At 53.2% G+C, this 23,812-nt stretch overlaps 9 protein-coding genes across 9 annotated transcripts; 6 read left to right on the plus strand and 3 right to left on the minus strand.

Annotated features, from left to right (window-relative positions):
- Window positions 1–269: 269 nt before the first annotated feature.
- MNN10 (alpha-1,6-mannosyltransferase) lies at window positions 270–1,733 on the plus strand (the record flags this gene model as incomplete). Its single annotated transcript, XM_056220498.1, has 3 exons — window positions 270–669; window positions 716–1,001; window positions 1,049–1,733. The coding sequence occupies 3 exons, from the start codon at window positions 270–272 to the stop codon at window positions 1,731–1,733; spliced, it is 1,371 nt and encodes a 456-aa protein (XP_056065801.1).
- Window positions 1,734–3,398: 1,665 nt separating this feature from the next.
- On the plus strand, window positions 3,399–4,583 carry N0V89_011772 (uncharacterized protein; the record flags this gene model as incomplete). Its single annotated transcript, XM_056220499.1, has 1 exon — window positions 3,399–4,583. The coding sequence occupies one exon, from the start codon at window positions 3,399–3,401 to the stop codon at window positions 4,581–4,583; it is 1,185 nt and encodes a 394-aa protein (XP_056065802.1).
- Window positions 4,584–4,990: 407 nt separating this feature from the next.
- N0V89_011773 (uncharacterized protein) lies at window positions 4,991–7,245 on the minus strand (the record flags this gene model as incomplete). The annotated part of the gene is made up of 2 exons (XM_056220500.1): window positions 4,991–6,099; window positions 6,876–7,245. The coding sequence occupies 2 exons, from the start codon at window positions 7,243–7,245 to the stop codon at window positions 4,991–4,993; spliced, it is 1,479 nt and encodes a 492-aa protein (XP_056065803.1).
- A 2,074-nt stretch (window positions 7,246–9,319) lies between these two features.
- Window positions 9,320–9,793, plus strand: N0V89_011774 (uncharacterized protein; the record flags this gene model as incomplete). The annotated part of the gene is made up of 3 exons (XM_056220501.1): window positions 9,320–9,494; window positions 9,548–9,657; window positions 9,707–9,793. The coding sequence occupies 3 exons, from the start codon at window positions 9,320–9,322 to the stop codon at window positions 9,791–9,793; spliced, it is 372 nt and encodes a 123-aa protein (XP_056065804.1).
- A 2,479-nt stretch (window positions 9,794–12,272) lies between these two features.
- ORT1_1 (mitochondrial ornithine carrier protein) lies at window positions 12,273–12,926 on the minus strand (the record flags this gene model as incomplete). Its single annotated transcript, XM_056220502.1, has 3 exons — window positions 12,273–12,330; window positions 12,384–12,845; window positions 12,901–12,926. The coding sequence occupies 3 exons, from the start codon at window positions 12,924–12,926 to the stop codon at window positions 12,273–12,275; spliced, it is 546 nt and encodes a 181-aa protein (XP_056065805.1).
- Window positions 12,927–13,855: 929 nt separating this feature from the next.
- ORT1_2 (mitochondrial ornithine carrier protein) lies at window positions 13,856–14,905 on the minus strand (the record flags this gene model as incomplete). The annotated part of the gene is made up of 1 exon (XM_056220503.1): window positions 13,856–14,905. The coding sequence occupies one exon, from the start codon at window positions 14,903–14,905 to the stop codon at window positions 13,856–13,858; it is 1,050 nt and encodes a 349-aa protein (XP_056065806.1).
- A 680-nt stretch (window positions 14,906–15,585) lies between these two features.
- Window positions 15,586–16,005, plus strand: CGR1_2 (rRNA-processing protein cgr1; the record flags this gene model as incomplete). Its single annotated transcript, XM_056220504.1, has 2 exons — window positions 15,586–15,658; window positions 15,719–16,005. 2 exons carry the CDS (start codon window positions 15,586–15,588, stop codon window positions 16,003–16,005), a joined length of 360 nt encoding a protein of 119 aa, XP_056065807.1.
- A 671-nt stretch (window positions 16,006–16,676) lies between these two features.
- On the plus strand, window positions 16,677–17,843 carry N0V89_011778 (uncharacterized protein; the record flags this gene model as incomplete). The annotated part of the gene is made up of 3 exons (XM_056220505.1): window positions 16,677–17,059; window positions 17,125–17,504; window positions 17,557–17,843. The coding sequence occupies 3 exons, from the start codon at window positions 16,677–16,679 to the stop codon at window positions 17,841–17,843; spliced, it is 1,050 nt and encodes a 349-aa protein (XP_056065808.1).
- Window positions 17,844–21,526: 3,683 nt separating this feature from the next.
- On the plus strand, window positions 21,527–23,809 carry N0V89_011779 (uncharacterized protein; the record flags this gene model as incomplete). The annotated part of the gene is made up of 1 exon (XM_056220506.1): window positions 21,527–23,809. The coding sequence occupies one exon, from the start codon at window positions 21,527–21,529 to the stop codon at window positions 23,807–23,809; it is 2,283 nt and encodes a 760-aa protein (XP_056065809.1).
- Between the last annotated feature and the right edge of the window lie 3 nt (window positions 23,810–23,812).

A 23,812-nucleotide genomic window follows, 5' to 3' on the forward strand; every position in this document is an offset into this window, starting at 1 on the left:
GGAAAGTCTTGGGATCATCTCAAGCCACGCGCAGTGGCGCCTTTTCTCATTCCGCCGCCCCTCGACACCGCTGAAAGTCATTCGCCCTGGCTTCCACAGGCTCCTCGTCCGCCTCGTCTGGCCAACGTCGCAGGCGCTCATCTGCTGCGAAGCACCCGCCGAACCTTCATCTGAACGACGGCTCCGCGTCGCGCAACAGAGTCGGCAACACCACGGGCGGCTCCTTTGAGGGCGTCCTGCCTCCCATCCCCGGCACCCCAGCCGTCGAGATGTCAAGATCCCCGTCGCCGCGCCCGGGAGGCTGGTCAAGTCCAGGCCTGAATACGCCCTACGACAGCGGAGGGCGAAGCAGCCCGTTTGCGAACGGCAGCTCCAGCTCCAACAACGTCACCTGGGCCTCGGCCCAGGCCCGCAGCGCCAACGTCAAGGGATACACTGCATTTGCACCGCGCAACCAGGGCTTCTTTGGAAAGCACTTTCGGCGGCTTTCCACAAGCCTGCCTTTCAGCTATGGAGAGAAGGAAAAGCTAGGCAGAGGGCGGGGATATCAGGGCAACAACAAGATCCTGCAGATGCTGAACAGAATCGGTTGGAATCTGTGGCGCCTGCGGAAACCTCTTGGGACGATTCTGACCATCATACTGCTTTACATTCTCTTCTACGCAACACGTATGTTCGTCCCGCTCAATACCCACACCTGTACTAATTATAGCAGCACTGCACCGCGTATACCGGCGCTCGTGGTTTGGCGGAGGTAGCAAGTTCGTCGTCATTCTCGCTGCGAATCAGGGCGGTGGAGTCATGGAGTGGAAGGGCCCGAGAGAATGGGCGATCGAAAGAGACAGTGTCAAAAACAAGAAGAAGTACACGCAGAAGTGGGGATATGACCTGGAAATCGTAGACATGAGCACAAAGAAGCGATATGCCCACGAGTGGAGAGAAAGCTGGGAGAAGGTTGACACGATCCGAAACGCTATGCGCAAATATCCCCGCGCTGAATGGTACGTTGTACTCGGGGCAGGTAGTCCGTCTCGCTAACTCTGATTAGGTTCTGGTGGCTGGACACAAACACATTCATCATGGAGCCGAACTACTCCCTCCAGAACCACATCTTCAAGCAGCTGAAGGATGTCACGTATCGCGATATCAACCACTACAACCCGCTTAACATTTCCCACCCGCTGACAGATGAGTACCTCGATCCGGAGACTAGGTCACCCGTAGGTGATGGCAAAGCCGACTCGATCAACATGATTGTCCCCCAGGATTGCGGTGGTTTCAATCTGGGCTCGTTCTTTGTACGGCGAAGCGTCTGGACCGACAGGCTGATGGATATCTGGTGGGACCCTGTCGGCTACGAGCAGAAGCATATGGAGTGGGAGCACAAAGAGCAGGATGCTTTGGAGTACATGTACAAGAACCAGCCGTGGATACGCCCACACCTGGCGTTCATCGGCCAGCGCAAGATCAACGCCTTCCCACCAGGTGCCTGCGGAGAGAAAGGCGATGACCCGCATATCCACTATAAGGAGAAGGAGAGGGATTTCCTTGTCAACATGGCCGGTTGCGAATGGGGCCGCGACTGCTGGGGCGAGATGTACAGGTACCGTCAGCTCAGCAACCGCCTCAACAGGAATCCCTGGGAGAAGTTCAAGGACGCGATCAGCGATTTCTTCAAGGCTCGCCGCGACGCGAAAAAGAAGAAACAAGAACAACAGAAGAAGACGAATTAATAGAGTGCACATTGTGCATCTGGTACGACCTCCCGATCGCTCGAGTTGAGTTTCTCGACCACTTCGCTTCACAACGTTTTGCGATTCATTTCTCGCATTTTCCACGGTGTTGAGGGACTGCGCTTTTCACATTTTTCTGTACCATATCACGATGCTGGGGTAATACGTCTGCAACTGAGACGATACGACAATTTCCTACGAGGAGGTTTCTGTTGAAACGTCTGCTGCGACTTACATTCAAAGCTTTCATCGTCGATTCGAGAACGCTCTTTACGGCAGGTACATTTCATCGATGTGGTGTTGGCCGTTCCAAGGGTGCTTTGGCACCGGGGTCAACGGCGCGTTCAGGAGTATGAGAGGGGTCGGAACTCGATAGTGTACTACGAATGTAGTCTGTCAATAAAGAAAGTATATTCAATCCGCACGTAAAATTTATCGAGGACGCAGCTGAGCCATGGGACCCGAATACGCGTACCTCCAAGTTTCATATGTCCACAGAGGTGGTGTGCTGGTGGTATCAGTATGCATGTTGAACAACTGTCTAGACCCTGCCTCGTAAGAAGATCATCGTCCGTCTACCGCGTGAGGCTAGCGCAACACAGTGTACACCGCCCGAGTGTACGGGTAATAGTTGGGGCAAGGGTAATATGCGGGTCTCTAAAATGTCCGGATGGCAAGTGGGCAATATGCATGGGAATCAGACTATAGCAGACATCAAGGGATGCCACATCCCAATTTTGAGTCACCATACGCAAGCGGCTGTGCCAGTGCACTCAGGTACATTCTGAGTTAATACTCACTGTCTCAGGTGCTTAGGCAGATGAGCACGATAGGTGACGGTGATTGTCTAAGCCCCAATTTAGGAAGGTGGGCGGCGGCGCATGATTCGTCAGTTCACCGCCTGCCACCGCCATTACCATCGCCATGTGTCCGACTGCGAATGCACCGTGACCTGCACCTCAACGCCCATGAGGCCTGGCACGGAGCCCTGTCGCTGCAAGATACAACCTCGCTCTCCCTCCCTTTCCCCCGCCATCCCTCCGTATCGACGTGTCTCCACGGTTTTGTTCTGTTTGCTTGCTGCCCCACCAAACGCGCCCCATCGGAGCGAGAGGTTGCCGAGAACGTCATTGTAGCGGTGCCAAACGTCGGCCTCTGCGCGGCGCATCGAGGCCAGCCGTAGCGTCAGCGAACGAGCGGGCGCACCTGCAATCTCCACGCCAGACGCGCCGGGCGCATCGAGCGCTTGACGACGACAGAGGCCACTGTCTATTGTCAGTTCCAGGGCTAAGAGGTGCTTCCTTGAAAGACAGCGCCAGACAAAGAACCGAAGTCGGGACAGCTCCACTTGGGCGCATACTCCACCGGCAACCCACAGGTCAGTCTACGGACGCGTGAGCTTGGGCTTGCGAACGCATACGGCGGTCCGATTTCGCTGTTGCGTTCCTTTATCCTTTGTTGTCAAGAGTATGCAGCAACAACATAGTACACTTCAGGCACAGTCGTCGAGGCAAGGTGGTGAACTCGTACAAGACACGCCTACTATGGTATCATCAACTGGACGACTGCCTCCAAGGCATCATTCGGAGGGTAAGCATTTCCCCGTATTGTCATATTGCTTTCAACAAGGGAAACATATCTGTGACCCCTCGCCAATCTATTGCTATGCACTTTAGCTCAAGCAACTCACACTTCACAGACTCTTGGGTCGATGTAACCTCACGACCGTCCTCCTCTTCGCTATCTTCGGCTGCCGACGAGATCATCACTACCGGCCTTAGGGTCCAGCATGATTCAAACCTACACCGACGGCGGAGACGTGCTCGCACTGTCGGTCCCTTCCAGATTGGTACCGGGTACCGAGTGGCAAGCGCCGGTGGAGATAACAGCAGTCAGGAAGAGTACGACGAGAGCGAAAGCGAGTCGGACAGGGTCATGACATCTTCCAACGAGGGCATCGGCCCTTCACCGCTTCAACACGAGCTGAGGAGATCTTCGCGGGGTCCGACGCCGGAGGCCTTTTCCGAGCCTTTGTCGGAACGCGAGGGAGACGACGAGGGAGATAGCGATGATGAGAACGCAACTGCGGTCAACTACCCACGATCTTCGAGGCGGCTGTTCGAGCCACGACCTAATGCTTTCACCCACCCATCCGAGCAGCCTGCCATACGCTCCCAATCTGGAACTGTCTACACGCCTCGAAGACCTACTGCTCGGCCATCGTCTCAGCGACACTCATACCCTCAACACACACCTTTCAACGCTGTTTCTCCAAACGCGCAAGCGGACCATGACGAGGCTCTACGAGCCAGTCTGTCGACCCTTCTCACCGCTGCGGCTGCGGTACGAGGCCTGCCAAAGCCGGGTCAGCCACGTGCCGTCACTTCCAATCCCTCAGGCCACCCTACATCACTTCGTTTGGTGCCCGAATCCGTCGCCCTAGGACAGATTGCGGAGGACGATTCTGCACATGCACAATCGTCATCGCCTCGCACCATCAGCAGCAGCCCATCGGAAAAGTCCAAACGCACCTCGACTACAAGGAGCAACAGCAAGGAACGTCGGGCCATCAAGAAGATACGCCATACAGGGCCGCTCGTCGAGGAGATTAGCCCCACCTTACTTACCTGGGTCGTTGGCGCCGGCGCTGTCGTACTCGTCAGCGCTCTGAGCTTCTCAGCCGGCTACGTTGTTGGTAAAGAGGCAGGACATGCTGAAGCCATAAGCCAGCTAAGCTCAGTAGGCGGTGATGCTGGTAGCTGCGGTAAGGAAGCTGCTTCTGGGCTCCGCAGCGCAGGTATGGGCCTGAGACGATTGCGGTGGACGGGTGGAAGCGGTGTTCGCGTTTAAGAGCTTTATGATGGGACGATTTACGACGAAATACGGTGCGCAGCTTGGCGCAGGAAGAACACTAATTCGGATGATATACACGCGATGATATTGACTGCATACGGACTGGCTTTTCGTATACTTCATTACGTACGGCGTTTGTTGATATGGGTTGCATATTCTGCTTCGAGCGGGTTGGGTGGCGTTATCGGTCTTTGGTTCTGGGGCACGAGGCGGCCTTCTCGTGCGCACTGGTGATGAGGACGGCATGGCGGTGCTGTCGCTGGTGGAGCGCTAAGTGCATCGCATACGCCTAGGCTATGTAGTCTTAGCTCAATATAGATCATCGGTTAATATCATCTTTACAGGAACTGGTCCGACTGCATTTGCACCTGCCTCGTCAGGGTTTCGATTTCTCACTTCGTGCCTTAGTTCTCCAGTCGTGCCGCCCACCATTCTGCCACCACTTTCTGTGAACTCGAATCTCCTCTCCCACCAGACATCATGAAGTCAACGATGGGCCCGATATGCGTCTCTCCTGGGGTCTCCACGAACATGACCGCACAACTCTCCCCCTCTCCTTCCCTCCAACCTTCCTCCATCTTCCTCCTAAGCTCGCGCGCGGGATCCGCAAAGATTTCCTCTCCACCACTCAACACCAGGACGGATCCTACCAATTTATGTAAATCCATCCACCAAGACGCATCAGCAACGCAAGGCTCAGAATACGCATCCGTCTCGAGCCTCAACCCAACAGTCGAAGTCTGAAGCGAGTCCGTCTTCCCTATATACACCGCGGCCCATACCGGAACTTTGCACGCAGGAAGCATATCCCTCTCGGCATTCCGACTCATGCTGTCCCAGTCCAAGCTATGGCTTACGCTCGGACTATACAGCAGCACACCGCCTAGCGGTGCTTTCAATTTGATTTCTTCCACCTCCGGATGCGGATGCAGTAAATGCGAAACAAGCGCCAGCGCAATGTTCCCACCTGCGGAGTCACCGCTCAAATACACATGCCCAGCTTCCCTCCTTTTCGACTCCGGGTCAGATGGAGTAAGGAGGTACTTGAGCACAGCGGCTCCTTCGCGGAGCTGCGTGGGGAAAGTAGCTTCGGGAGCCAGACTATACGCCACTACAAGCGCCGCGACACTCTTTCCCTTTTCTTTGCCTACTTTTTGGACCAGGTCCTGCAGGTAGAGAAACGTGCCTGCAGTCGCGGGCTGGAAGAATGCGCCACCGTGGAAATACAGGATCACCGCATCAGCTTCCGGGTTGCCTATCCAGTGCGCGCACGCCTCGCCTTTGCCCTTCTCTTTCGAATTGTAGGCAACGGAAAGAGATGAAGGGGTTTTGGCCTGGGACTTGCAGAAGGAGAGGTACCGGGAAGTGGTTGAGGGATTCAGGTAGCGAGATTGAGCGACGGTAATGTGAGTGAGGAGACTGCGTATAGCAGCATTGAGGACGTCTTTTTTTAATGTTGCTGCGCGGATAGAGCGAAATGGATATGTCACTACTCGAGAGATCACGGTGCTTGCTATGTACCATAGGTACTCCGTCAGTTCCTACGCAATCGAGCGGAAGTGGACTTGCGTACCGATGCGGGCGAAGAGGTGAGCGAGGCTGAGGATACTTGGAGGGTCATGGGGTGCGGGTTGTGACATGGTGGTTTTGAGATATGGGGGCTGAGGAAATGGTCGTGGTTTTGTAGGACTGGGGTGGGTTAGCGGGAAACCGAGTCGGCGAATCGTGGGGTCCACTTAGCATGGTTTAGTTCATTAACTTCGACTCCGACTCCGACTTCAAAAGAGCTTCAAATGTGACGACAACCACAACCGCGCACTTAGGTTCTGAAACCTGAAGACAGCGTTATTTTCTCTGTCTGTCCCGAATCAACACACAGATCTCGTTCAGTGGTCCAACGCCCGCCTTCCCACTCCCCAAAGTCCCTCTCTCTTTGCCCCGCAGTGCATGTAAAGTATGTAAGACTCCGCTCATTCAAGGCGCAAAGCTTCAGACGCGCAAGATAGAAGTGCAAGTGCGTTCGAGGCCTAGCTGAAAGATAATTTGCTTAGCGTTCCTCTGACAGATCATCAAAGTACATGCAAGAGAATGGGAAGCAAATGGCAAACATTGACATGATCAAATTCCTCATGCGGAAAAGACTGTAGCCTTGCGTACACTCAATCTGGCAGGCAACACTTATGTACACTGCTCACAAGCCCACTCCCACTCCATTCCATCCTAACCGTCAGGTCTAGTGTCCACCGAAGAGCCTCTCAGCGCGCTTGTACCCAGTGTCGATGCACGCACTGTCACAAACCGTAAATGTCATGCCCAACCCCGTGATATCCTCATCGACCTTGTAGCATCCCGAACTCGGCAGATTGACTCCGTCCCTGCAGTCGGGAGCATATTGGCAGCAGGTGATGGAAGTCGCCAGGCAGTGCACGTTGGTGTTGAGTTGTGTGTTCCACTGACCCAGATGGTTTATGTTTACGGAGCCGAGGTGGCCGGTCCATTCATAGTCTCCGGAGGTGTCTGGCCCGTCGCCTTCGGGTCCAGTCCAGGTGCCGATTTTATCGCCGGTGCAGTCGGTGCTGGTGTAGAGGTCGATGTTGAAGTCGGCGAGGGCGAGGGGGCCGAGAGAGAGAGTGAGGAAGGTGGCGATGGTGAAGCGCATTTTGGAGGTGTGGTTGATTGGAGTAGAGTCTATGGAATGGTAAGTATGAATAGCGTGCAGGCTGTGCGGGATTTATGTACTGGAGAAGTGTATTTTGGGGGATGATGATTGATGATGGTAGTGATGATGGTGCTGATTGTGAGCTGTGGTAAGTTGCGATTTCCTGCGTGTTTTCGAGACTCTTTATAGCTCTCACCAGCTCGACGTAACAGTCAATTTTCGATCAGTCGTCAAGGCGTTCTCGCTGGCGGCTGCCATTCAGCACCTCACTGACAAACTTTGAGGTAGTACACATCCTTCTCGTGCGATTTTAGAAGACGATGGCAACCCACGTGTTGATTGTAGAGAGTTCTATACGCTACTTCAGAGACTAGAAGAATGTGATCGACGTCATATGGGTCAGATCTTCGAAGCTACATCAATAACGGGGCGGGCGGAGCGTGGAGTCAATGCTCTTGCAACGCTTGGGCCTTGAAATTGCCTCGTTTTTGGTACGTCCGGATCGCGGACTATGCCTTGTGTTTTCAGGCGTATTGAATAGGATGTCAAGTATACGGCCGATACTCGCCCAGCATGCGTTGGCAGACGCGTGTTCTGTGGCGCTGAGTCGTTTCACGGTCCCGTATGTGCATTTTAATGTTTGATGTCTAAAGCTGCATGAACACCTTCAGAAACAAGGACCTCTACTTCTACATTGAGGTGACTGCTTCACATTTACCCATGTGTTCCCGTATGGAGGAAGGAGGCATTACGTTCACAAAATAATTTCACGAAAGAAAAACATATGCATTTGCTTAAAAGCATAACGTAATGCTAAAAAATTAGGCGACTGAAATGATAACATAATGATCACGCACCCATACGCTAAGCGCTTACGTTCCACAAGTTCATTCCACGTGTAATACCAAAACTCCTTGTCAAAGAGAGAACCTGGGGAATCCTTGGTCCACTAGTGCTGAGTAGGAGAAGGTGCACCGTGACATTACTGAATTCATGCGCCGATCAACGTTAACGTTTATCGTGCGATACGGCGTGGCCGGATACGGGATTTCGGACCCCATGTGTGGAACCGACAAACACAAGTATCATCTTTTAGGCCCTTATGATGTCAACGTAATTCTAGTATAGGTATGGCTCCAATGACTTGTTTCTACTTTAGTGTGCTATCAATTCTGTAGCACAATCACCTATGCGGGGCGACGTTACAAAGCGTAAGCATTTCGGCCCCTCGGGCGTAAACATCGACCACTTGCCCCGAAACACGGGTTCTATAGTTCTCCGATCGTCGCAACTCGGAGGCTTAAACGTGTATAAGGCGGATTATCATCCGTCCAAGCTTTCCAAGCCTCACTAAGCTTCGTATGCCGTTGATTGCCAGCAAACGGTAGAATGTACGAAGGAAACGTATTTTATAAGATTGTGTTCGCAGGGTGTAGAATACGAAAACATATTGCAAGAAAGCCCTCAAATCACATGTTTCCCCTGATCTTGCTTCGCCCGCCTTTGCGGGCAGCCGTACTTATGTTCGTAGTCTGCCTCGCCGTGTAAGATCTCGATCTAGCGGACTATGCAAGCCTGTGTTTGAAGATCGACAGCAGTGATGACACTATAGGTCGTGAAACATCTCGAGATTGTCCAATACAATTGTATAGCAGCGACACATGCTGTTTGTAGGATAGACACGAATGAAGTGGTCTATGCAGCTTATAAATCGGGCAGTGAGGGAAGGACATGACGAGGAGGCTTTTCGTACGGGTAAGCAACCGTTACTTCGAGACTGGATTTCATGTTTCCTACGACAGCACCTCACTTGCACTACTCTCGTGATGGACGACCAAGATGAAGAGAGTAGACAGGGCTTTCTAAGGGGCGAGCACAAGACTTTTCGCTACCATGAGAAGAAAGACCGATGGATTTCACCGTGGACTTTCATGGTTGCTGTATCTATCTTCTCGACTTCGTTTTGTGTTGTCTTGCTCGCGTACATTTTCACCACCCTTCCGACGGATCGTCGTCCTGAAGAGCTTGGTAAGCACCACCGCAATTATACAGCACTGCTAGTTTTCACGGAATCATGGCTGATGTAGAATCTGTAGCCTACCCCAAGTTCTCGACCGTTCAGCGACAGTTTACTGGTGGCTTGAAGTACGATGAGAAGGGCAAATTATTCCTGGGTGGAGAAAAGGAAAGCAAACGGTACATCGGTAACGGCTCGAGCATTGATGAAGCGTGGAACGAGTTCGACGCTGGTAAAACCCCTTCGTGCACTGTATTCATCTCATCCTGACTTACTTTGTCCCAGTCCAAAATATCGAGCTAGATACCGGGGAGGTTAATGTCGAAGGTCTCTACATCGACGGACGCAACAAAGCCATCACTATACCAGACGTTTTCCACCAGCTCCATTGTCTCGTCAGTGTCCGTAACTCGTGGCTGACTGAGATCGTACTGATACGTGTAGAATCAAATACGAATCGCACTATACGACCCGCAGTACCTTACGGACGTAAACAATAAGCGACGGTTACACGTTGGTAAGACCATATAAGTGCCTACAGTGGACATCGCGTTGACCACTCCTTCGTAGACCATTGCATAGATTATCTGAGACAAAATATCCAGTGTCGAGCCGATTTGACCCCGTTAAGGGTCTTTTACAGCGAATCGGCGCAGAGATTGATGGTTGATTTCGAAGGGATGCATACTTGCAGGGATTTCGATGCTGTTTTGAGATGGGCTTGGGAGCACCATGCGAGTCATATAGAGATATTATGAACGATGATCAGGGCCATCAAATGGTGGCTGGAATACAAGCTTCGAAATTCGAGCTTCTTTGGCAGAACGTGCTCGCAGTGATCGATACTAATATTGAATTGGTGTTGTTCGGCTCTCGTTTTAAGTTGACGCGTACAGGCCAGATCTTGGATAGTCCATCCTGGGGTAAGTCGAGCTACAATACTTCTCTGAGAACGTTAAACAATGCTGTATCGCCGATGCTCATGTTTACATGAAGAGTACGTACTGGCTTAACAGCGGGGAAGCGCGCCCCTTCTGGTGCTCTCATGACTTTAACGGAATGGGCGATAGCATATAGACGCAAGTATCTGGTATTTGTCCTCTTAAGCTCTCTGCCAAAGTTAGAACACCGTCGTGATCAGTGTTCTCTCAGGATGCGGGGTGGTGTCTACTTTCTGAACGGTGTGCAAAATTAGCACACAGTATCTATGGTCTGCCAATAAGCTGATTCTCGGTGAAAAGTCTTGACAGAGGTTTCAGTAGACTAATGCACTTAATGAGTCTAGAACTGCAGTCGAGTCCATTCTGGAGGTGCCATCGGCTGTTCGTCAGGGAGAGGTCCCTAATCGGGCTGAGGAGATACGCCAGAATGAGCACAACAATTTTCAGCCTTAAAAAGGCAAGCGACACCCCGTCATTCTTTGACTGCCGACTCTTGGACAGATGTTCTTTCTTCATCCAGTAACACAGTAGAACATCGTTAGCGCCAGCATGAGGCAGGGTTAGCTGGACACTCTGCTGGCCTTAGTCGCTTGGTGGGAAACATGTCGCTTCAAAGTCCAGACCCCACATTCGCAGCCCTCCTCGTATTCGTTTCTCGTGAAGTTTGACCACCCTGGCGCAGCGACTGCCCCTTACTCTTGGCCATCAACCCGTTCTTTGCAATCCACCGTCCCTGTCGACCCAGACCGTGATATCTCTTCGGTGTAGCTATCTGCATTGGCAAGGTGGGTTAAGGAGCCTTGCAAAACATCTTCACAATTAAAGCAAGCGCCAGCCTCCTTGCTTAATCCGTACAACTATCTCGTATTTTCGCCTCTTTTCGCCTTTTTGAACGCCATACCCACGGATGGCTTCAATGCGCTGCAAGCAGCGCTTCGGCCAAATTGAGGGTCGGATGCACTTCTGAATGTTCGATCCTTCAGGTCCCTCCTGGGCGTTCACAACTTGTAAATCACGCACGACACCCGAACGCAAACGATCATCATGCGCAATTCCTTCCTCACCACCTTCGCTCTCGCACTCTTCGCCAGTGCACAGATCTCGGATATCCCCTCCTGTGCCCTGAACTGCATCATAACGGGCTATAGCAACACCGGCTGCGCCCTCGCAGACTACGCGTGCCAGTGCACGCACATCGACGAATTGTGGGACACCGTAACGCCCTGTATAAAGTCGGCATGCTCGGCGTCGGATGTGGGAAAAGTACGCGATGCGGTAGTTCCGTTTTGCAAGGAGTACGGCGTGGATGTTAGTCTGCCTGCGGCGAGCGCCACGGCAATGGCGACGGTGGCAGTATCTGCTTCAAGTTCAGCAGATGCGAAGGCTACGACGGCAGGAGGAAGTGTTTCTCCAGCGCAATCAACAGCATCGTCTTCGGGGCCTGCGGCGACGGGCCAAACATCTTCCACAGATATAAGCAACCACACCGGCGGCGGCGGATCAAAAACCCCTATCGGCGCCATCGTCGGCGGCGTCGTTGGCGGCCTGGCTATCCTGGCTGTCGCTGGTGTCACGATCTTTTACATCAAGCGGCGGCATCCCCGTCCAGCGCAAAACGCAGCGCAAGAGGCGGCCCCCGCGCAGAGCTCATCGGTGCTCCCCAAATACGAGTATTCCAGTACCCTTGAAGTAGCGCAGACAGGACAGGCGATACCGTATCATCTGCAGGCTGCTTCACAGCCCGCGCCAGCTTATGGAGTGAGTGAGCTGGGTGGGCAGAATGTGAATGCGGCGCATGAGTTGCCGGCTGTAAGGAAGGGATGAGGAGGGTCACCGAGTAGCCATTCCGATATCTAATAACCGGCGAATGGTATTTGACATCTCTATTCTCTAATATGTTTAGCTTTAGCGTGGTAGATTACACATACCAGACACTGGTACAGAGTCCTGCGGCAAGCAAGTCGTCCAAAACGCGAAAAAGTCATACAAGCATCGAATGTATCCATAAAGCAAATCGTGACACCTCTTGGTCGACCACCTCTCCATCCCGTCATCGTTGTGGTTCCGCGTTATTTGTTATGCCAGATGAAAGTCCGCAGCGAATCCCACTCGTCTGATTGGCCGTAACTGTAAAATTGTCAGTATTCCGATACTCACGGGCAAGGAAATAAGGCACCCACATGTAGTTCATACTACTCCTCAAGCTCGGCTGCACAGCTTCAGGATGCCACCTCCAAACATACATCACCATCGCCCAGCTCAAACTCGCAAACCCCACCCAACCATTCTTTAGTAACTCTTTCCTCAACCCACTCTTCTCATCCAATAGTCCCCATCCTCCCCCACCGCCCTTCACATCTCCCACGTGCTTTGGTTGTACAGCGAGTTTTGCCAGCGCCAACGCGACACGGGCAAACACGTATATGACGATCTGCTGGGAGACGGAGTTGTGAATTGTGCGGCCGAAGACGGTGTACCCTCCGAGGAGGCCCGCGAGGAAGGAGTCATAGTGCCGCTCTTTGCCATCGGGTGCGGTGTGTCGGAGGAGGAGCATGGCGCCTTTGTAGACGAGGGCGAAGAGGCCGAGATTGCGGGCGTGTTGGCGTGTGGCTTTGAAGACGAGCCAGCATTTTGAGCGCAATCTGGGTGCTATTAGAACTTGCCGTTGAAGGTTTGGATGCGCATGGGGAGACGTACGAGCCGGACCGGAAGAGGAAGATCATGCTAGGAGTATGTTAGCTTGACGAGGTATTTCCATATGGTCGAGAGGCAGGACGGACACCAGCGCGTGCGGAAACCGCACTTTCGTCCCGTACACGATGCCATTCCGTATGCCTTTCACGAGCGCGAGGATGTCGTGGTACTGGGGGTCTAGGATGACCTTCTCGATCGCTTTCTGCTTCAGAATTAGCCATGCATACCCACGCTTGAACTTCTTGTACCTCAAGGACCTGTAATCTGTCCATCGCTGCGAACTCTTTCGACTCGGGGAGTTAGCTTTCAATGAGCCTCGGCGTAGCGCGGCGACGCTGTGGAGCTGCCTCAGCTCTGCAATGCACGGAACGAGAGGGCGTGAGAGGATGACGAGGTCGGTATAGCAAGCATCGAGCTAAGCCGCGGATAGAGAGAAGCGTGCGGCTCTTGCGCTACATGGAGGTGTGCTCGGTTCGCGACAAGCTGGTCGTGGTCGCAGTCCAGTTGAGCCTCGGCCAAAGTGACGCATGGCCGGCTCATATTTCCCCACACAATCCTCCCGCCCTAGCCACAGACTGGGGTTAGCAAACATGTGAAGGTGGCTGCATTCGCACATGTCAGTCAATGAAGTTATCCATACCACAAGTTTTGAAAGCTCAAAACGACATCGCCTATAGCCGAGCAACGTTGTTTTTCTCTAAGACTATCTTTGGAGGATCATCCACATGCAATCAGAATGGTTCAAGAGTCCTCTGCCGTCTTTCACTGAGAATGATTCTTTGTATGGATGGTATCTCATTAATCCGCTCAACAATGCTGTCCACGTTCCCAGCCTATATCGAACGCCTTCGCAATGCAAAATGCCTACTGCTATATATGAAAATAGGAAAATGTGAAAACATTTCGCGCAACTCGGTAGGTGGCCAAGACGATAGTGCTTTTGGAATCCAAAACGTAATCATAGATCGTATCCTGATCCAGGCCACCTCTTCTTCAGCTCCTCGTACACCGTGAAGATAAATGCAGAGCTTGGAATCGACCTGGCAACGGTGATGCCGCAGCCGCGATACATCCCTTTCAAGCCATGCTGCTGCCAGTGTGCCTTCCATACCGCGCTGAACTTCTGGCCGGTCAATTGTTTAACGTCCTCAGTCTGCATCCTCGACTTGACAGTATCCGCAGGGTAGAAGGCGAAGTTGTACAACATCCCAGCTACTGAGCCAGATGCCATACGCTGCCAGATGGGCATATCTTCATCAGATAAAGCGGATGCTTTCTTGAATAGCATCTTCGTGCCCTCGTACCCGCCGAACCATGCTGCACCCCCGCCTGTCTCGCGGATGAGGGTACCAAACTGACCGTGCCAGTATCCCATCATTCCTTGGTGGCGGTAGATGGAAGCGATCACGCTCAAGATGCCAGGTCTTGCGATTGTGGCGTTGGGTGTCTCGAGGGGGACTTGCATCTTGCATTTGACCAATTCGATTGGCGTGAGGAAGACCGACGTGATTGCGCCAGCGGCCATACCACAGTAAAGCATTCCAGAATACGGCAACTCCTTTTCAGGGTGGCCTTTGAGCTCCGGATAGAATCCAGAGGTTCTCAGAGCATCTGTAGCTAGACGGTACTGTTTGGGAGTTAGCCAATGTTTGTGGTGCTGGAAACGTGATATACTGACGCTGAAAAAGAGACAGCTGGTCTCTACTGCTGCTCCTACCAAAGGAGCACTTATGCCTCTGTAGATACCGATGAAGCCATCTTGCTTCAGTGACTTCTTGAAGCAATCTATCGGTCCAATGTACTTCAGAGGGAGATGATTCGGTTGTGATTGCAGTCGGACTTTGACAGTGTCGAATGGGTACTCGATGTACTTGCCCACAACGCCTGCTACTGATCCGCAGACAACATCTTTCAGAGCTTCTGTTCCTTGTGTGTGATCTAATGCCGTGGATGTCTCCTCTTGTACCATGTATGACGCAGACAGTTTACTCCCACTCTCCCCAACCATTCCTGGAGTCTCTTGAAGCTCCATAGTCCTGAAGTTGCTTGCCTGTGTATGCGCAAAGAAGGGTGTGTACTCTGAGGTACTCGTAAGAGTTGCGTGGGGCAAGGTCCCTAGGAGGCGGTGAGGAGAGGGAACGAAGGCCGTTACAACTCAATGGCGTATTCCATGGCGAGTGTTTATGCAGGACTACGGGCGGTTGTGGATAGGATTGGGTACGACGTAGGACAGGGAGAAGCGACTGCGCTTCGCTCCGGGCCGTAAAGAGAGAGGTGTCACGGCGGGGGACGTGGGAGCAGGACGAACGACGAGATCGGCGCCAGAAGCTGCATGAAAATTCTGCAACCGGGAAAAACGTGTTCTACTAAATGGAGCTTCGTACAATCATGAAAATGTTGTGCGAAAGTTGGATGTAAGTGTGCAGCAAACGTGCAGCAAGTGCGCGCAATTGGCGTTCAGAGCCCAATGATTCAGATCGCAAATCGCGCATCCGATAATCTTATCAGATCTGATGGTGGGATGTCGACCTGTCGTTCCTGCCAAGCCATCCTTCCATCGCCCTTTTCCGCTGCTATCGATATCGGTAGCTCCTCGGCCCTTCTTTTTTCTTCTTACCACGGAGGAACTGCGCCGCACCCACGCCATCTCGCTGCATTGCGTTGCGGGTCCCAACGTCCTTCACGAAAATGTCGACAGCCGTTGAAACGCAAGTGGCGCCGGTCGCGGAGGTCACCTCTGTAAAAGGAATGAAGAAGAATGGTACGTCCTTGTGTGGACCTGTCATACGACGCAGCACCAACTAACCACCGTGTCGCACAGGCAAACAGTGGCATGACAACAAGAGAGCGTTCCGACCCCGGGCAAATCAGTCCTCGTTCGAGAAGCGGGCTGCCGAGCGCAAGACGCTTGCCGCCACCAAAGCCAAAGAGAAGGAAATGAAGGACGAGAAGGAAGCAGAGCGACAACGACGAGTTGAGGCAATCCGCACCAAACGAGCTGCGAAGGAGGAGCGAGAGCGCTTCGCGAAGATGGAGGAGAAGATGCACAAGAAGCGCGTCGAGCGCTTGAAGAGGAGGGAAAAGAGGAACAAGCTGCTCGCGTCTTGAGCATGCCCCACGACTCGCGAGTCTCTTGGACTATGGATCTGCAGAAGGACTCATATCCTCATCTTGGCCGCATATCTTGGCTCCATTCACGCATTCACGACGATACCCCACGGCGAGTACGCATGGCAGCAGTTCTCGGGACTAGGACTTCAAACAGGTCACAAAACAACGGTAACCAGTGAAGTGACCATAGGTTGGACTGGTCACTCATGAGTGGTTACAAGTGAACATGTGCGAGGCTATACATCACAGCCTCAAGTGTCAGAGATATTAGGACCATACGATATTCAAGCTAGGCACCACATGATAATTGAGCACCTACGGTAGCGCACAAGAATTCCACTTCCACGATCTCGAGAATGTTTGTACCCTGTTGTATCCCCAGGCTCTTAACATGATCCAATATCTGCATCAACCGTAAAGTACATTTTCGATTGCGCAAATCACTATATATGTGCGTTTCTAACCTCTTTGTCAACGCTTGATGAGACAACGTCCCAAGACTGGATGGTCATCAGCGCCTGGTCTTATGTCTTTCAACTCGTGGTTGGTGGTTGATGAAGGATCGCCATGCCCGAAAAGCTTAGCGTGATCTCCAAAGCGACGTGCCGCAGACGCGGATCTCCGCGCCTTAGCACCCCGTACCTTCACCAACCCAAACCCACCATGTCATGGACCCTTCCCGCCCTTCCGTCTTGCACTCCGCGGCTACCCGTCTGAGCTCCGAAGCAGCTCCTGCAGAACGCGACTCAAAACGAAAACACCACCTGCACCGCCATCACCACCACCGTTCGTCGCGACACCATGCAAAGGGTATTGTACAATCCGCGTTTCCCAAGGACCCGCCTACCAGCTTTGGCGATCTCTTGAAGCAGGCGAAGGAGAGCATATCGAGCAGTCCGGCGGACAGCAGGAGGACGAGCGTTGCGGTTGCAGACAGCGCAGCAGACAAGGGAGGGCAAACTGATGGAGGGCTATACGTACCGCCGCTACGCCGGCCGGGCCGGCCGGAAGACTTGGTGCGCGAACGGGGGAGGGTCAAGGTGCGGGCGAAGTACGTCTCCCCTCATTTCATTTCCTTTTACAATTCTACAGGTATGCTGACATGGCTTCATCCAGCGCTCTTCGCAGCTCCCTAGAAACCCTCTCCGACAAGTCGCTGAAGACGTCGCGCCGCCTCGACGACACCTTCTACTCGCTGCTCGAGCGCATAGCTACGTGTCGCCAGACTATTGGCAGTCTGCAGGAGCTCTCCAACTTGACCAACGAGCTGCATCACAACTTCGAAAGCGACACCAAGGAGCTGGTGGAAGATGTAGAAGGACAACTTGATGCGTTTAATGATTTCCAGGCGCAGCAAAAGTATGTTGATGCTCTGGAACAGAGGATAAAAGCTGGGAAGGAGAAGGCTGAGGCGCTGCACGGCAGGCTGGGAGAGGCGAGAGCGAAGGTAGATAAGAGGATGAAGTTGGAGACCGAGTTGGAGGTTAGGAACACACGTATGGCATACTCCCCTTCATAACTGGAGATGGAATTGCTAACAAGCGATAGGTCATGTGCGCATCCTCTGGGGCATCATCAGTGCCCTCCTGGGTCTTGTTGTGCTGTCGAGCCTGTTCCAGCAGCTCAAACCTGTGCATCCGGATACCGGACACACGCCTGCTTTGGACTTTGCCTCGCGCGAACAGATTCTCAACGCACCGATACCGGACATCGCGAAGGAGGCCATCATGAGGCCAAAAAAGGAGCCGTTGGACGTACGGTTACAGTCACCGAGCATAAAAGGTACCATTGGGCTGGCGGATGACCATAGGTTACGTGCTTTCGACGAGTTATAACAGGCTCAAGATAGAGGCGATATTAACCGAGAGTCTATACTGCTGATCTGCCGTATCTGCATTGCGGTCTGTGACTACCAAGTATCAGTCCAAGCTACCCGAGCTGGACGGACTTTCTACTGCGGTGACTGCGTTTGGACTAGACATATGAGTCGATGTAGAGAGATCCGCGAGTGTCGTTATACCAAGCAATGATGATCCCCAAGCTAGGCAGACATCAACAGTGACGTACCTCAGCCCTGTAGATCAACCCCACACCGGTGAACGATCAGCCCTACAACGCTTACACTCGGAGGCGGAAACATGCGGTACCGCGAGTAAAAGTAAATAGCATGAATGCAAACAGCAAGCTGGGCGAACATCGGAGCTATACATAGGACATCTGGTGATGTTGTTGTCTAGCGAATGCTAGGCTGCGGTGCATGTCCCGGGTATAGGCGGTTGGTAGAGAGCTCGTAAACTCAAATGAGTCGACCGACGTGTACGGTGTTGCCACGAGATCACAGGACTCCTGACGCACCGTTGCTGCTATGATGTGATGTTGCGTGTGAGAGGTAGGGCTGTGTACTGGGAGCATAAAGTGAGGCCTCTGGCTGCACGGAACCCAACTCGCACTCGCGACTCTTGCAATTTGACAAACCTCAAGAGAAGTTCGTATTTTTTCCAAGGACCTTGAAAGGCTAGTAGCTGGAGCCCTGTATAGTCCTGCCACCATCAAAGGTAAGTGTTGTGGGTTGTTTGCACATGTTGTTCGAGGTCTCGTTCGGAGCCGACTTGAGGTGGGATTCAGTTGGCAGATTATTGATGAGTTTGCGTACATGCGGGCCTCGCAGATCTCGGCTGACATGAGGTAGGCATACCTATCCAGAATGTACAACCGCGACGAAGGGCAGCAGTATCCTGATCCAGGCATGCTCAACTCATCTGCAAGCAGGCCTCCGCATCTGAATCAGACTGTTTGTGGATGCCGGTGTGGGCGTGCCAGCGGCCATAGTCGAGGAAGCGATGACGATGACCGGCAAAACGATGAGAACTTGACTTTGGTGGCCTCTGATACTTCTGACGGCGACTTTGGCTCCCAGAGTGAGTCTACGCTCGGTGAAAACGTCGACAACCATCTCATTGCCGGTCAGTCGGCTTTCCATGGAAGCAGTTCCAGAATCAGCGAGTCCGGCATGGATGCAGATCATCCTTTGTATAGGGAAGCTGGGTCGGAGTCGAACTACATTGACGATACAGACAGTATGGAAAATGAACCAGGCAGCGGTACGTTACCATCAACTTGACGACTACTCACCTCGGCTAATTCTCCTCTAAAGATGCGCAGAGCGTGTTCACGGCAGATTCGCGGTCCATTCATCCTATGTCGCCGGGTCCTGGACTAGGTGCTTGGGCTGATCTCCCTTACGAGTACTATTTTCTTGCAAGGCCTCTGAGACTGACCCCACAACTTCAGTACTGTCGTGGAGCTGTTGCTTCTCATCTGATTTTGAGTGATGATTGATCTCTCGGGCATTGGAATTGCAAGGTCCTCTAGGAATGGAAGAGTCCGACTCGGCGTCCGTGGGTCTATGGGAAGGTTGCTTGCTGCTTTGAATCGATGGCTATCGGGGATGACTATGCTAGCGTTAGGAGTTCATTCGGACATGGTGGTCGGTTGGTTTTCGGTGTATGACTAGAACAGGATCGCTGCTTAGGACAATTTAGTTTTGTTAATACGCTGCTGGACGGTGATCCGGGGAAGGCAATTTGCGGGGAACGTGCATGTGCGAAGCCACTTGACATCTATAGCCGTAGACCCGTGACCGTCTACGATCCTGAATCCGAATGCGCAGTGCTGGCATTTTGTTGTCTACGTCGGATGCTATTCGCGATGAAGGGGTGTTAAGGCACGCCGTAGGGTGTGTGTCAATGAATATGTGAGCTAAGCACGCATCTGGAAATGCTAATCGGGACTGTTCGTGACGCTTTGGGGAAGAAAAGCCAGAACGATGAGATGTAAGATGCATGGATGGGAAGGGTTCATGTGATGTCCGGAATCAAGGAAGGCGCAACTGAAGGTGCGGAAGGTGTGACCAGCTCGTGTGCACGAGAAACCGGGTATATGGCTATCCCTCGATGTTTGACGGAAGATGTTTGCTCTCATCCGGTGAGGCGGCTTGCGCCCTTAACGCATGAAGGGGTTTCTGGCGGCTTGGTGCGACGCCTTTCACGAGCACACTGGATTGGGCGTTGTTGCAGGCAAAGCAAGTATGCATGGGCGATGATTCGCTGCGACCCGAGTTATTTTCGTAGCGTCCGGGCTGAGATTGGAAAAGGAGCTATTGTTCGGGAGCTTGTGAACGGATGGGCCTGACCATTGCAGGGCGGTGTAGATTGAAACCTGCATCGAACGGCGAGAATTGCCGTTGTGGAAGGTTGTACAGCGGCCACGACATGGTTGGGATTCAATTTGGGACGACGAATGTTGGCATGCGGGGAATCAGTGTGGGCCTTGCGGTTCGCTGTGCGCTGTGACAGAGGGATGAGTGTTGTCGGACCCGCTCGTCAATAATGGGAGGCTCTCGGCCGCGCGCTACTGACGGCGCATCCGCGTGGCTGCTGAGCAGGACGTCCGTGGTGGGCTTACTCCGCCATCGAGAACAGTCTTCCATGTCGCTACGAGACCGAGAATAGGGACAGCGTGGGCTTGACGGCTGCCCAAACCCACGCCGCGTGGGGCTCCTCCTTGTCGGCTGTACATGTTGAACTGCTGGCGGTGAACGTGTCCAATTTCATCGCCCGTTGTTCAAGGGCCCTTGTCTCTCAAGGGAAGTTCACGATCTGGCCCGCGCCCCTGCTATCTCAGCTCTTGCGGGATCCCTGTACCCAACAGGAATGTCCAGGTCCGTATTGCCGCATCAGCTCGTCAATTTTGCGGCCTCTTAGTTGCGACAACGCGCGCATCTCTCCTAAACCACTTCGACGCCCTTACAAAGCCCCTGTGCCCCTCCCGAACCCGTCGCGGTGCGCAAAAGTGCAGCACGCGATCAGCATCTAGCGGGTCTCTAACGACGTCATTGAGCGTTCGCACTGCAAAACTCCCAATCCTAGCGGCAGGCGTTCACATGAAGACAGCTGTTGAGGTCCCGACGCGTTTTACCAGCTTCCGCGGGTTCGACAAACACCTGGTGTGGTCACTGTTCCCTCCCGACAGCGACGAATGGTGAGTCATGTACAGCAGCCATCCTCTGCTCGCAGCCTCCTGGTTAACACTGTTATAGCAACGACGAGCTCCTTCGCACCTTCTGCCGCTCGATTCGCTCTCCGCACCGCAAAGATACAATTGGCACCTGAAGCGCCTCCCATACAAGCACTACGACTTGGAAAGTCGTTCTCGCAACGCATTGCACCGCGTTTTTGGCAACAGTCGGTCACGGCAAACCTTCCCGTGGGAAGCACTGCCGCGGGAAGCAATTCACGTTCCAGCGAACATACTCCTTCCCGATATTGTCCGATCCTCCATTTCCCCGCAATCACGCTCCCGCATCCTTTGGCGACAAGCGAACGCTAGTTCTGCGCCATAAGATAGGTCTTGAAGAGAATAGTCTGGTCCGCAAGTAAATCGACCACGACGTCAGGTTGCATAGCATGAGCACAAGGAGGACACAGTCAGAAACTTTATATAAGATATGGCAATCACTATGCCCCCAGGGCAATCCCAAGTCGAGCCAATCGAGACAACAACAAAATCCTCCAAGGAGCTGCGCGAGAATGTAGACGGCCCCAAGCGTTCTCGCTTCACCCCTCAGCCAGTCGAGACTACTGCACGGACAAACCGTCGGTTCCCCGTTGAACCGATCGAGACGATCACACGGTCTTCTAAAGACACACCGGAAACCGACGAGGAAGGTCCGAAACGTGCTGCAAAGTTCACCCCAGAAGTAGTGGAGAGTTCACACAAAATCAACCGTCGTTTTGCGCCTGAGCCGGTCGAGACAACGACCAGGTCGTCCAAGGATCAGCCGTCTGCCCAGGAGAAGGACTCCAAGCCACCGCGTAGATTTGCACCCGAACCTTTAGAGACATCGACAAAGACAAACCGGCGTTTTGCCCCGCAGCCCATAGAACATTCGGAGAAGAAAAGCCGCAAAAATTCTGTAGATGAGTCGGAGAACCTTACATCGAAACCACGGCGGAAGTTCGCCGTTGAACCTGTAGAAACCACCACCAAGACGAACCGGCGGTTCGCGCCAGAGCCTGTCGAGACCTCGGTGCGAAGCAGTCGAAAGAAGTTTGCGGATGAGTGGGACAGCGAGACTGCAAAACCAAGGAGAAAGTTCGCACCCGAACCTGTAGAAACATCGACGAAGACAAACCGTAGTAGCCGGAAGAAGTTTGCGGAGGAATGGGCAACAGGCATCAAAAAGCAAGAGAAGACGCCACGTAAATTTGCTCCTCAGCTCATAGAAACAGCGGCACGGTCACGTCGTGTCCCTGAAGAACGCCCTTCCCTAAAGCGACTTGACAAACTGAAGACAGTTCCTCAGCATGATATCCCTGGCCCTCCAAACAACACACCAGCATTTGACTTTTCACAAAATCCCCTTTTCGCTGAGATCCAGCGCGCAACATCACCTCTCAATCGAAGGAAAACGCCGAGGTGCCGACCGTCTCATCACTGCTTCCAAATTCCGGACCTTGCTCCTATAGAGTCTTCTGAGTCTGAAGGCGAGACGCCGTCACCTATCATCTCTCCCTACACCTGCCGAGCCTATTGTTACGAAAAACACTATTACAGAGAGCCAACGCGAATGCGGGAAAGCCTCGACGAACAAACCTCCGGGTATTTGCTCGAACTGGCTGCCAAGGCCGCCGAAAAGCAACTGCGCGAACAAGAGATGGCAGCGTTTCCGAACGGTAACTACCATGAGCACGTGGATCACTTTGTCGATGCAGACGATGAGTCAACAGGTTCATCAGAAGGTAGCACAACCTTCAATGAAGTGAACTGGGACCTGAAGGCAATGCGTCAGTACAGAGAGGAACAAGAAAATCAGGAACCAACTTCAGGCATCAGCCCGAAATCTCACTTCAAGACAAGTCCGTGGGCCAATCCGGCGGCTGGCATCAAAACTGACAAGGACATCATCGGGCACCAGAAGGACAAGGAGATCGAGCGAATGAGGAGAGAGGCTCGACCTCCTATGCTCGGCAAGGATATCAAGTATCCGCGATGCGAGTCCCCTGAACCAGCACGTTTCGATACCACACAAGGCTGCGACGCTGTCCGGATCGCCATGTGCTACCTTTCAGAGCAAACACAACAAGCTGAGAAGTCCGAGAAAGGCGAAAGCCTCTGGTGCGGCCAAGGCAACGGTAAGAACCTTACCCGCGTATCGTCCCTCTGGTCGACGGCCAGCAGCAACCACGACAAGAAGGAGAAGGAAGGTCTCTGGGCGGGTTGCTGCGTCAAGGACGAAGCTCCCAAAGGCCCAACCGGCATCCTCACTCCGCGCATCGAAACCGCCGACCTCCTCTCGCCGTGCCCAACTCCATCCCGTGGCTCTCTCCTCCCTCCCACGCCCCCGGCGTCAAATGCAGACTTTGCCTGCATCGACGAGAAACTCACCTTTGCGCTCTCCATCGACGAAGACTTCGGCGACGACTTCGTCACCCAAGTCTACAACTACCTCTCACTCGGCTACCCCTCTATGGCTCAGCCCTTCGACGATGAGCTCTCCCGCATCTCTAACATTCCCGTGTCCGATCTCCGGCAAGACGACCATCTCGCTGAGTCAAAAGGATATATCCGTCTGGGTGCAGATGGAAATCTCACAGACGCGGAGATAACTGAAGAGAGCTGCATGCGGTGGCGCGCGCTGAGAGTGTATATTCGTGAATGGGCGAAGCAGCATCCGAATATGGCAGGAGATGGGCTCGGAGGCGCGGGGATTGCAGCTAGGAAGGGCAGCTGGGCTGTCTGATCG

This window comes from Didymosphaeria variabile (assembly GCF_027946475.1).
Source record: "Didymosphaeria variabile strain IMI 356815 chromosome Unknown scaffold_9, whole genome shotgun sequence".
Lineage (NCBI taxonomy): Eukaryota > Fungi > Ascomycota > Dothideomycetes > Pleosporales > Didymosphaeriaceae > Didymosphaeria > Didymosphaeria variabile.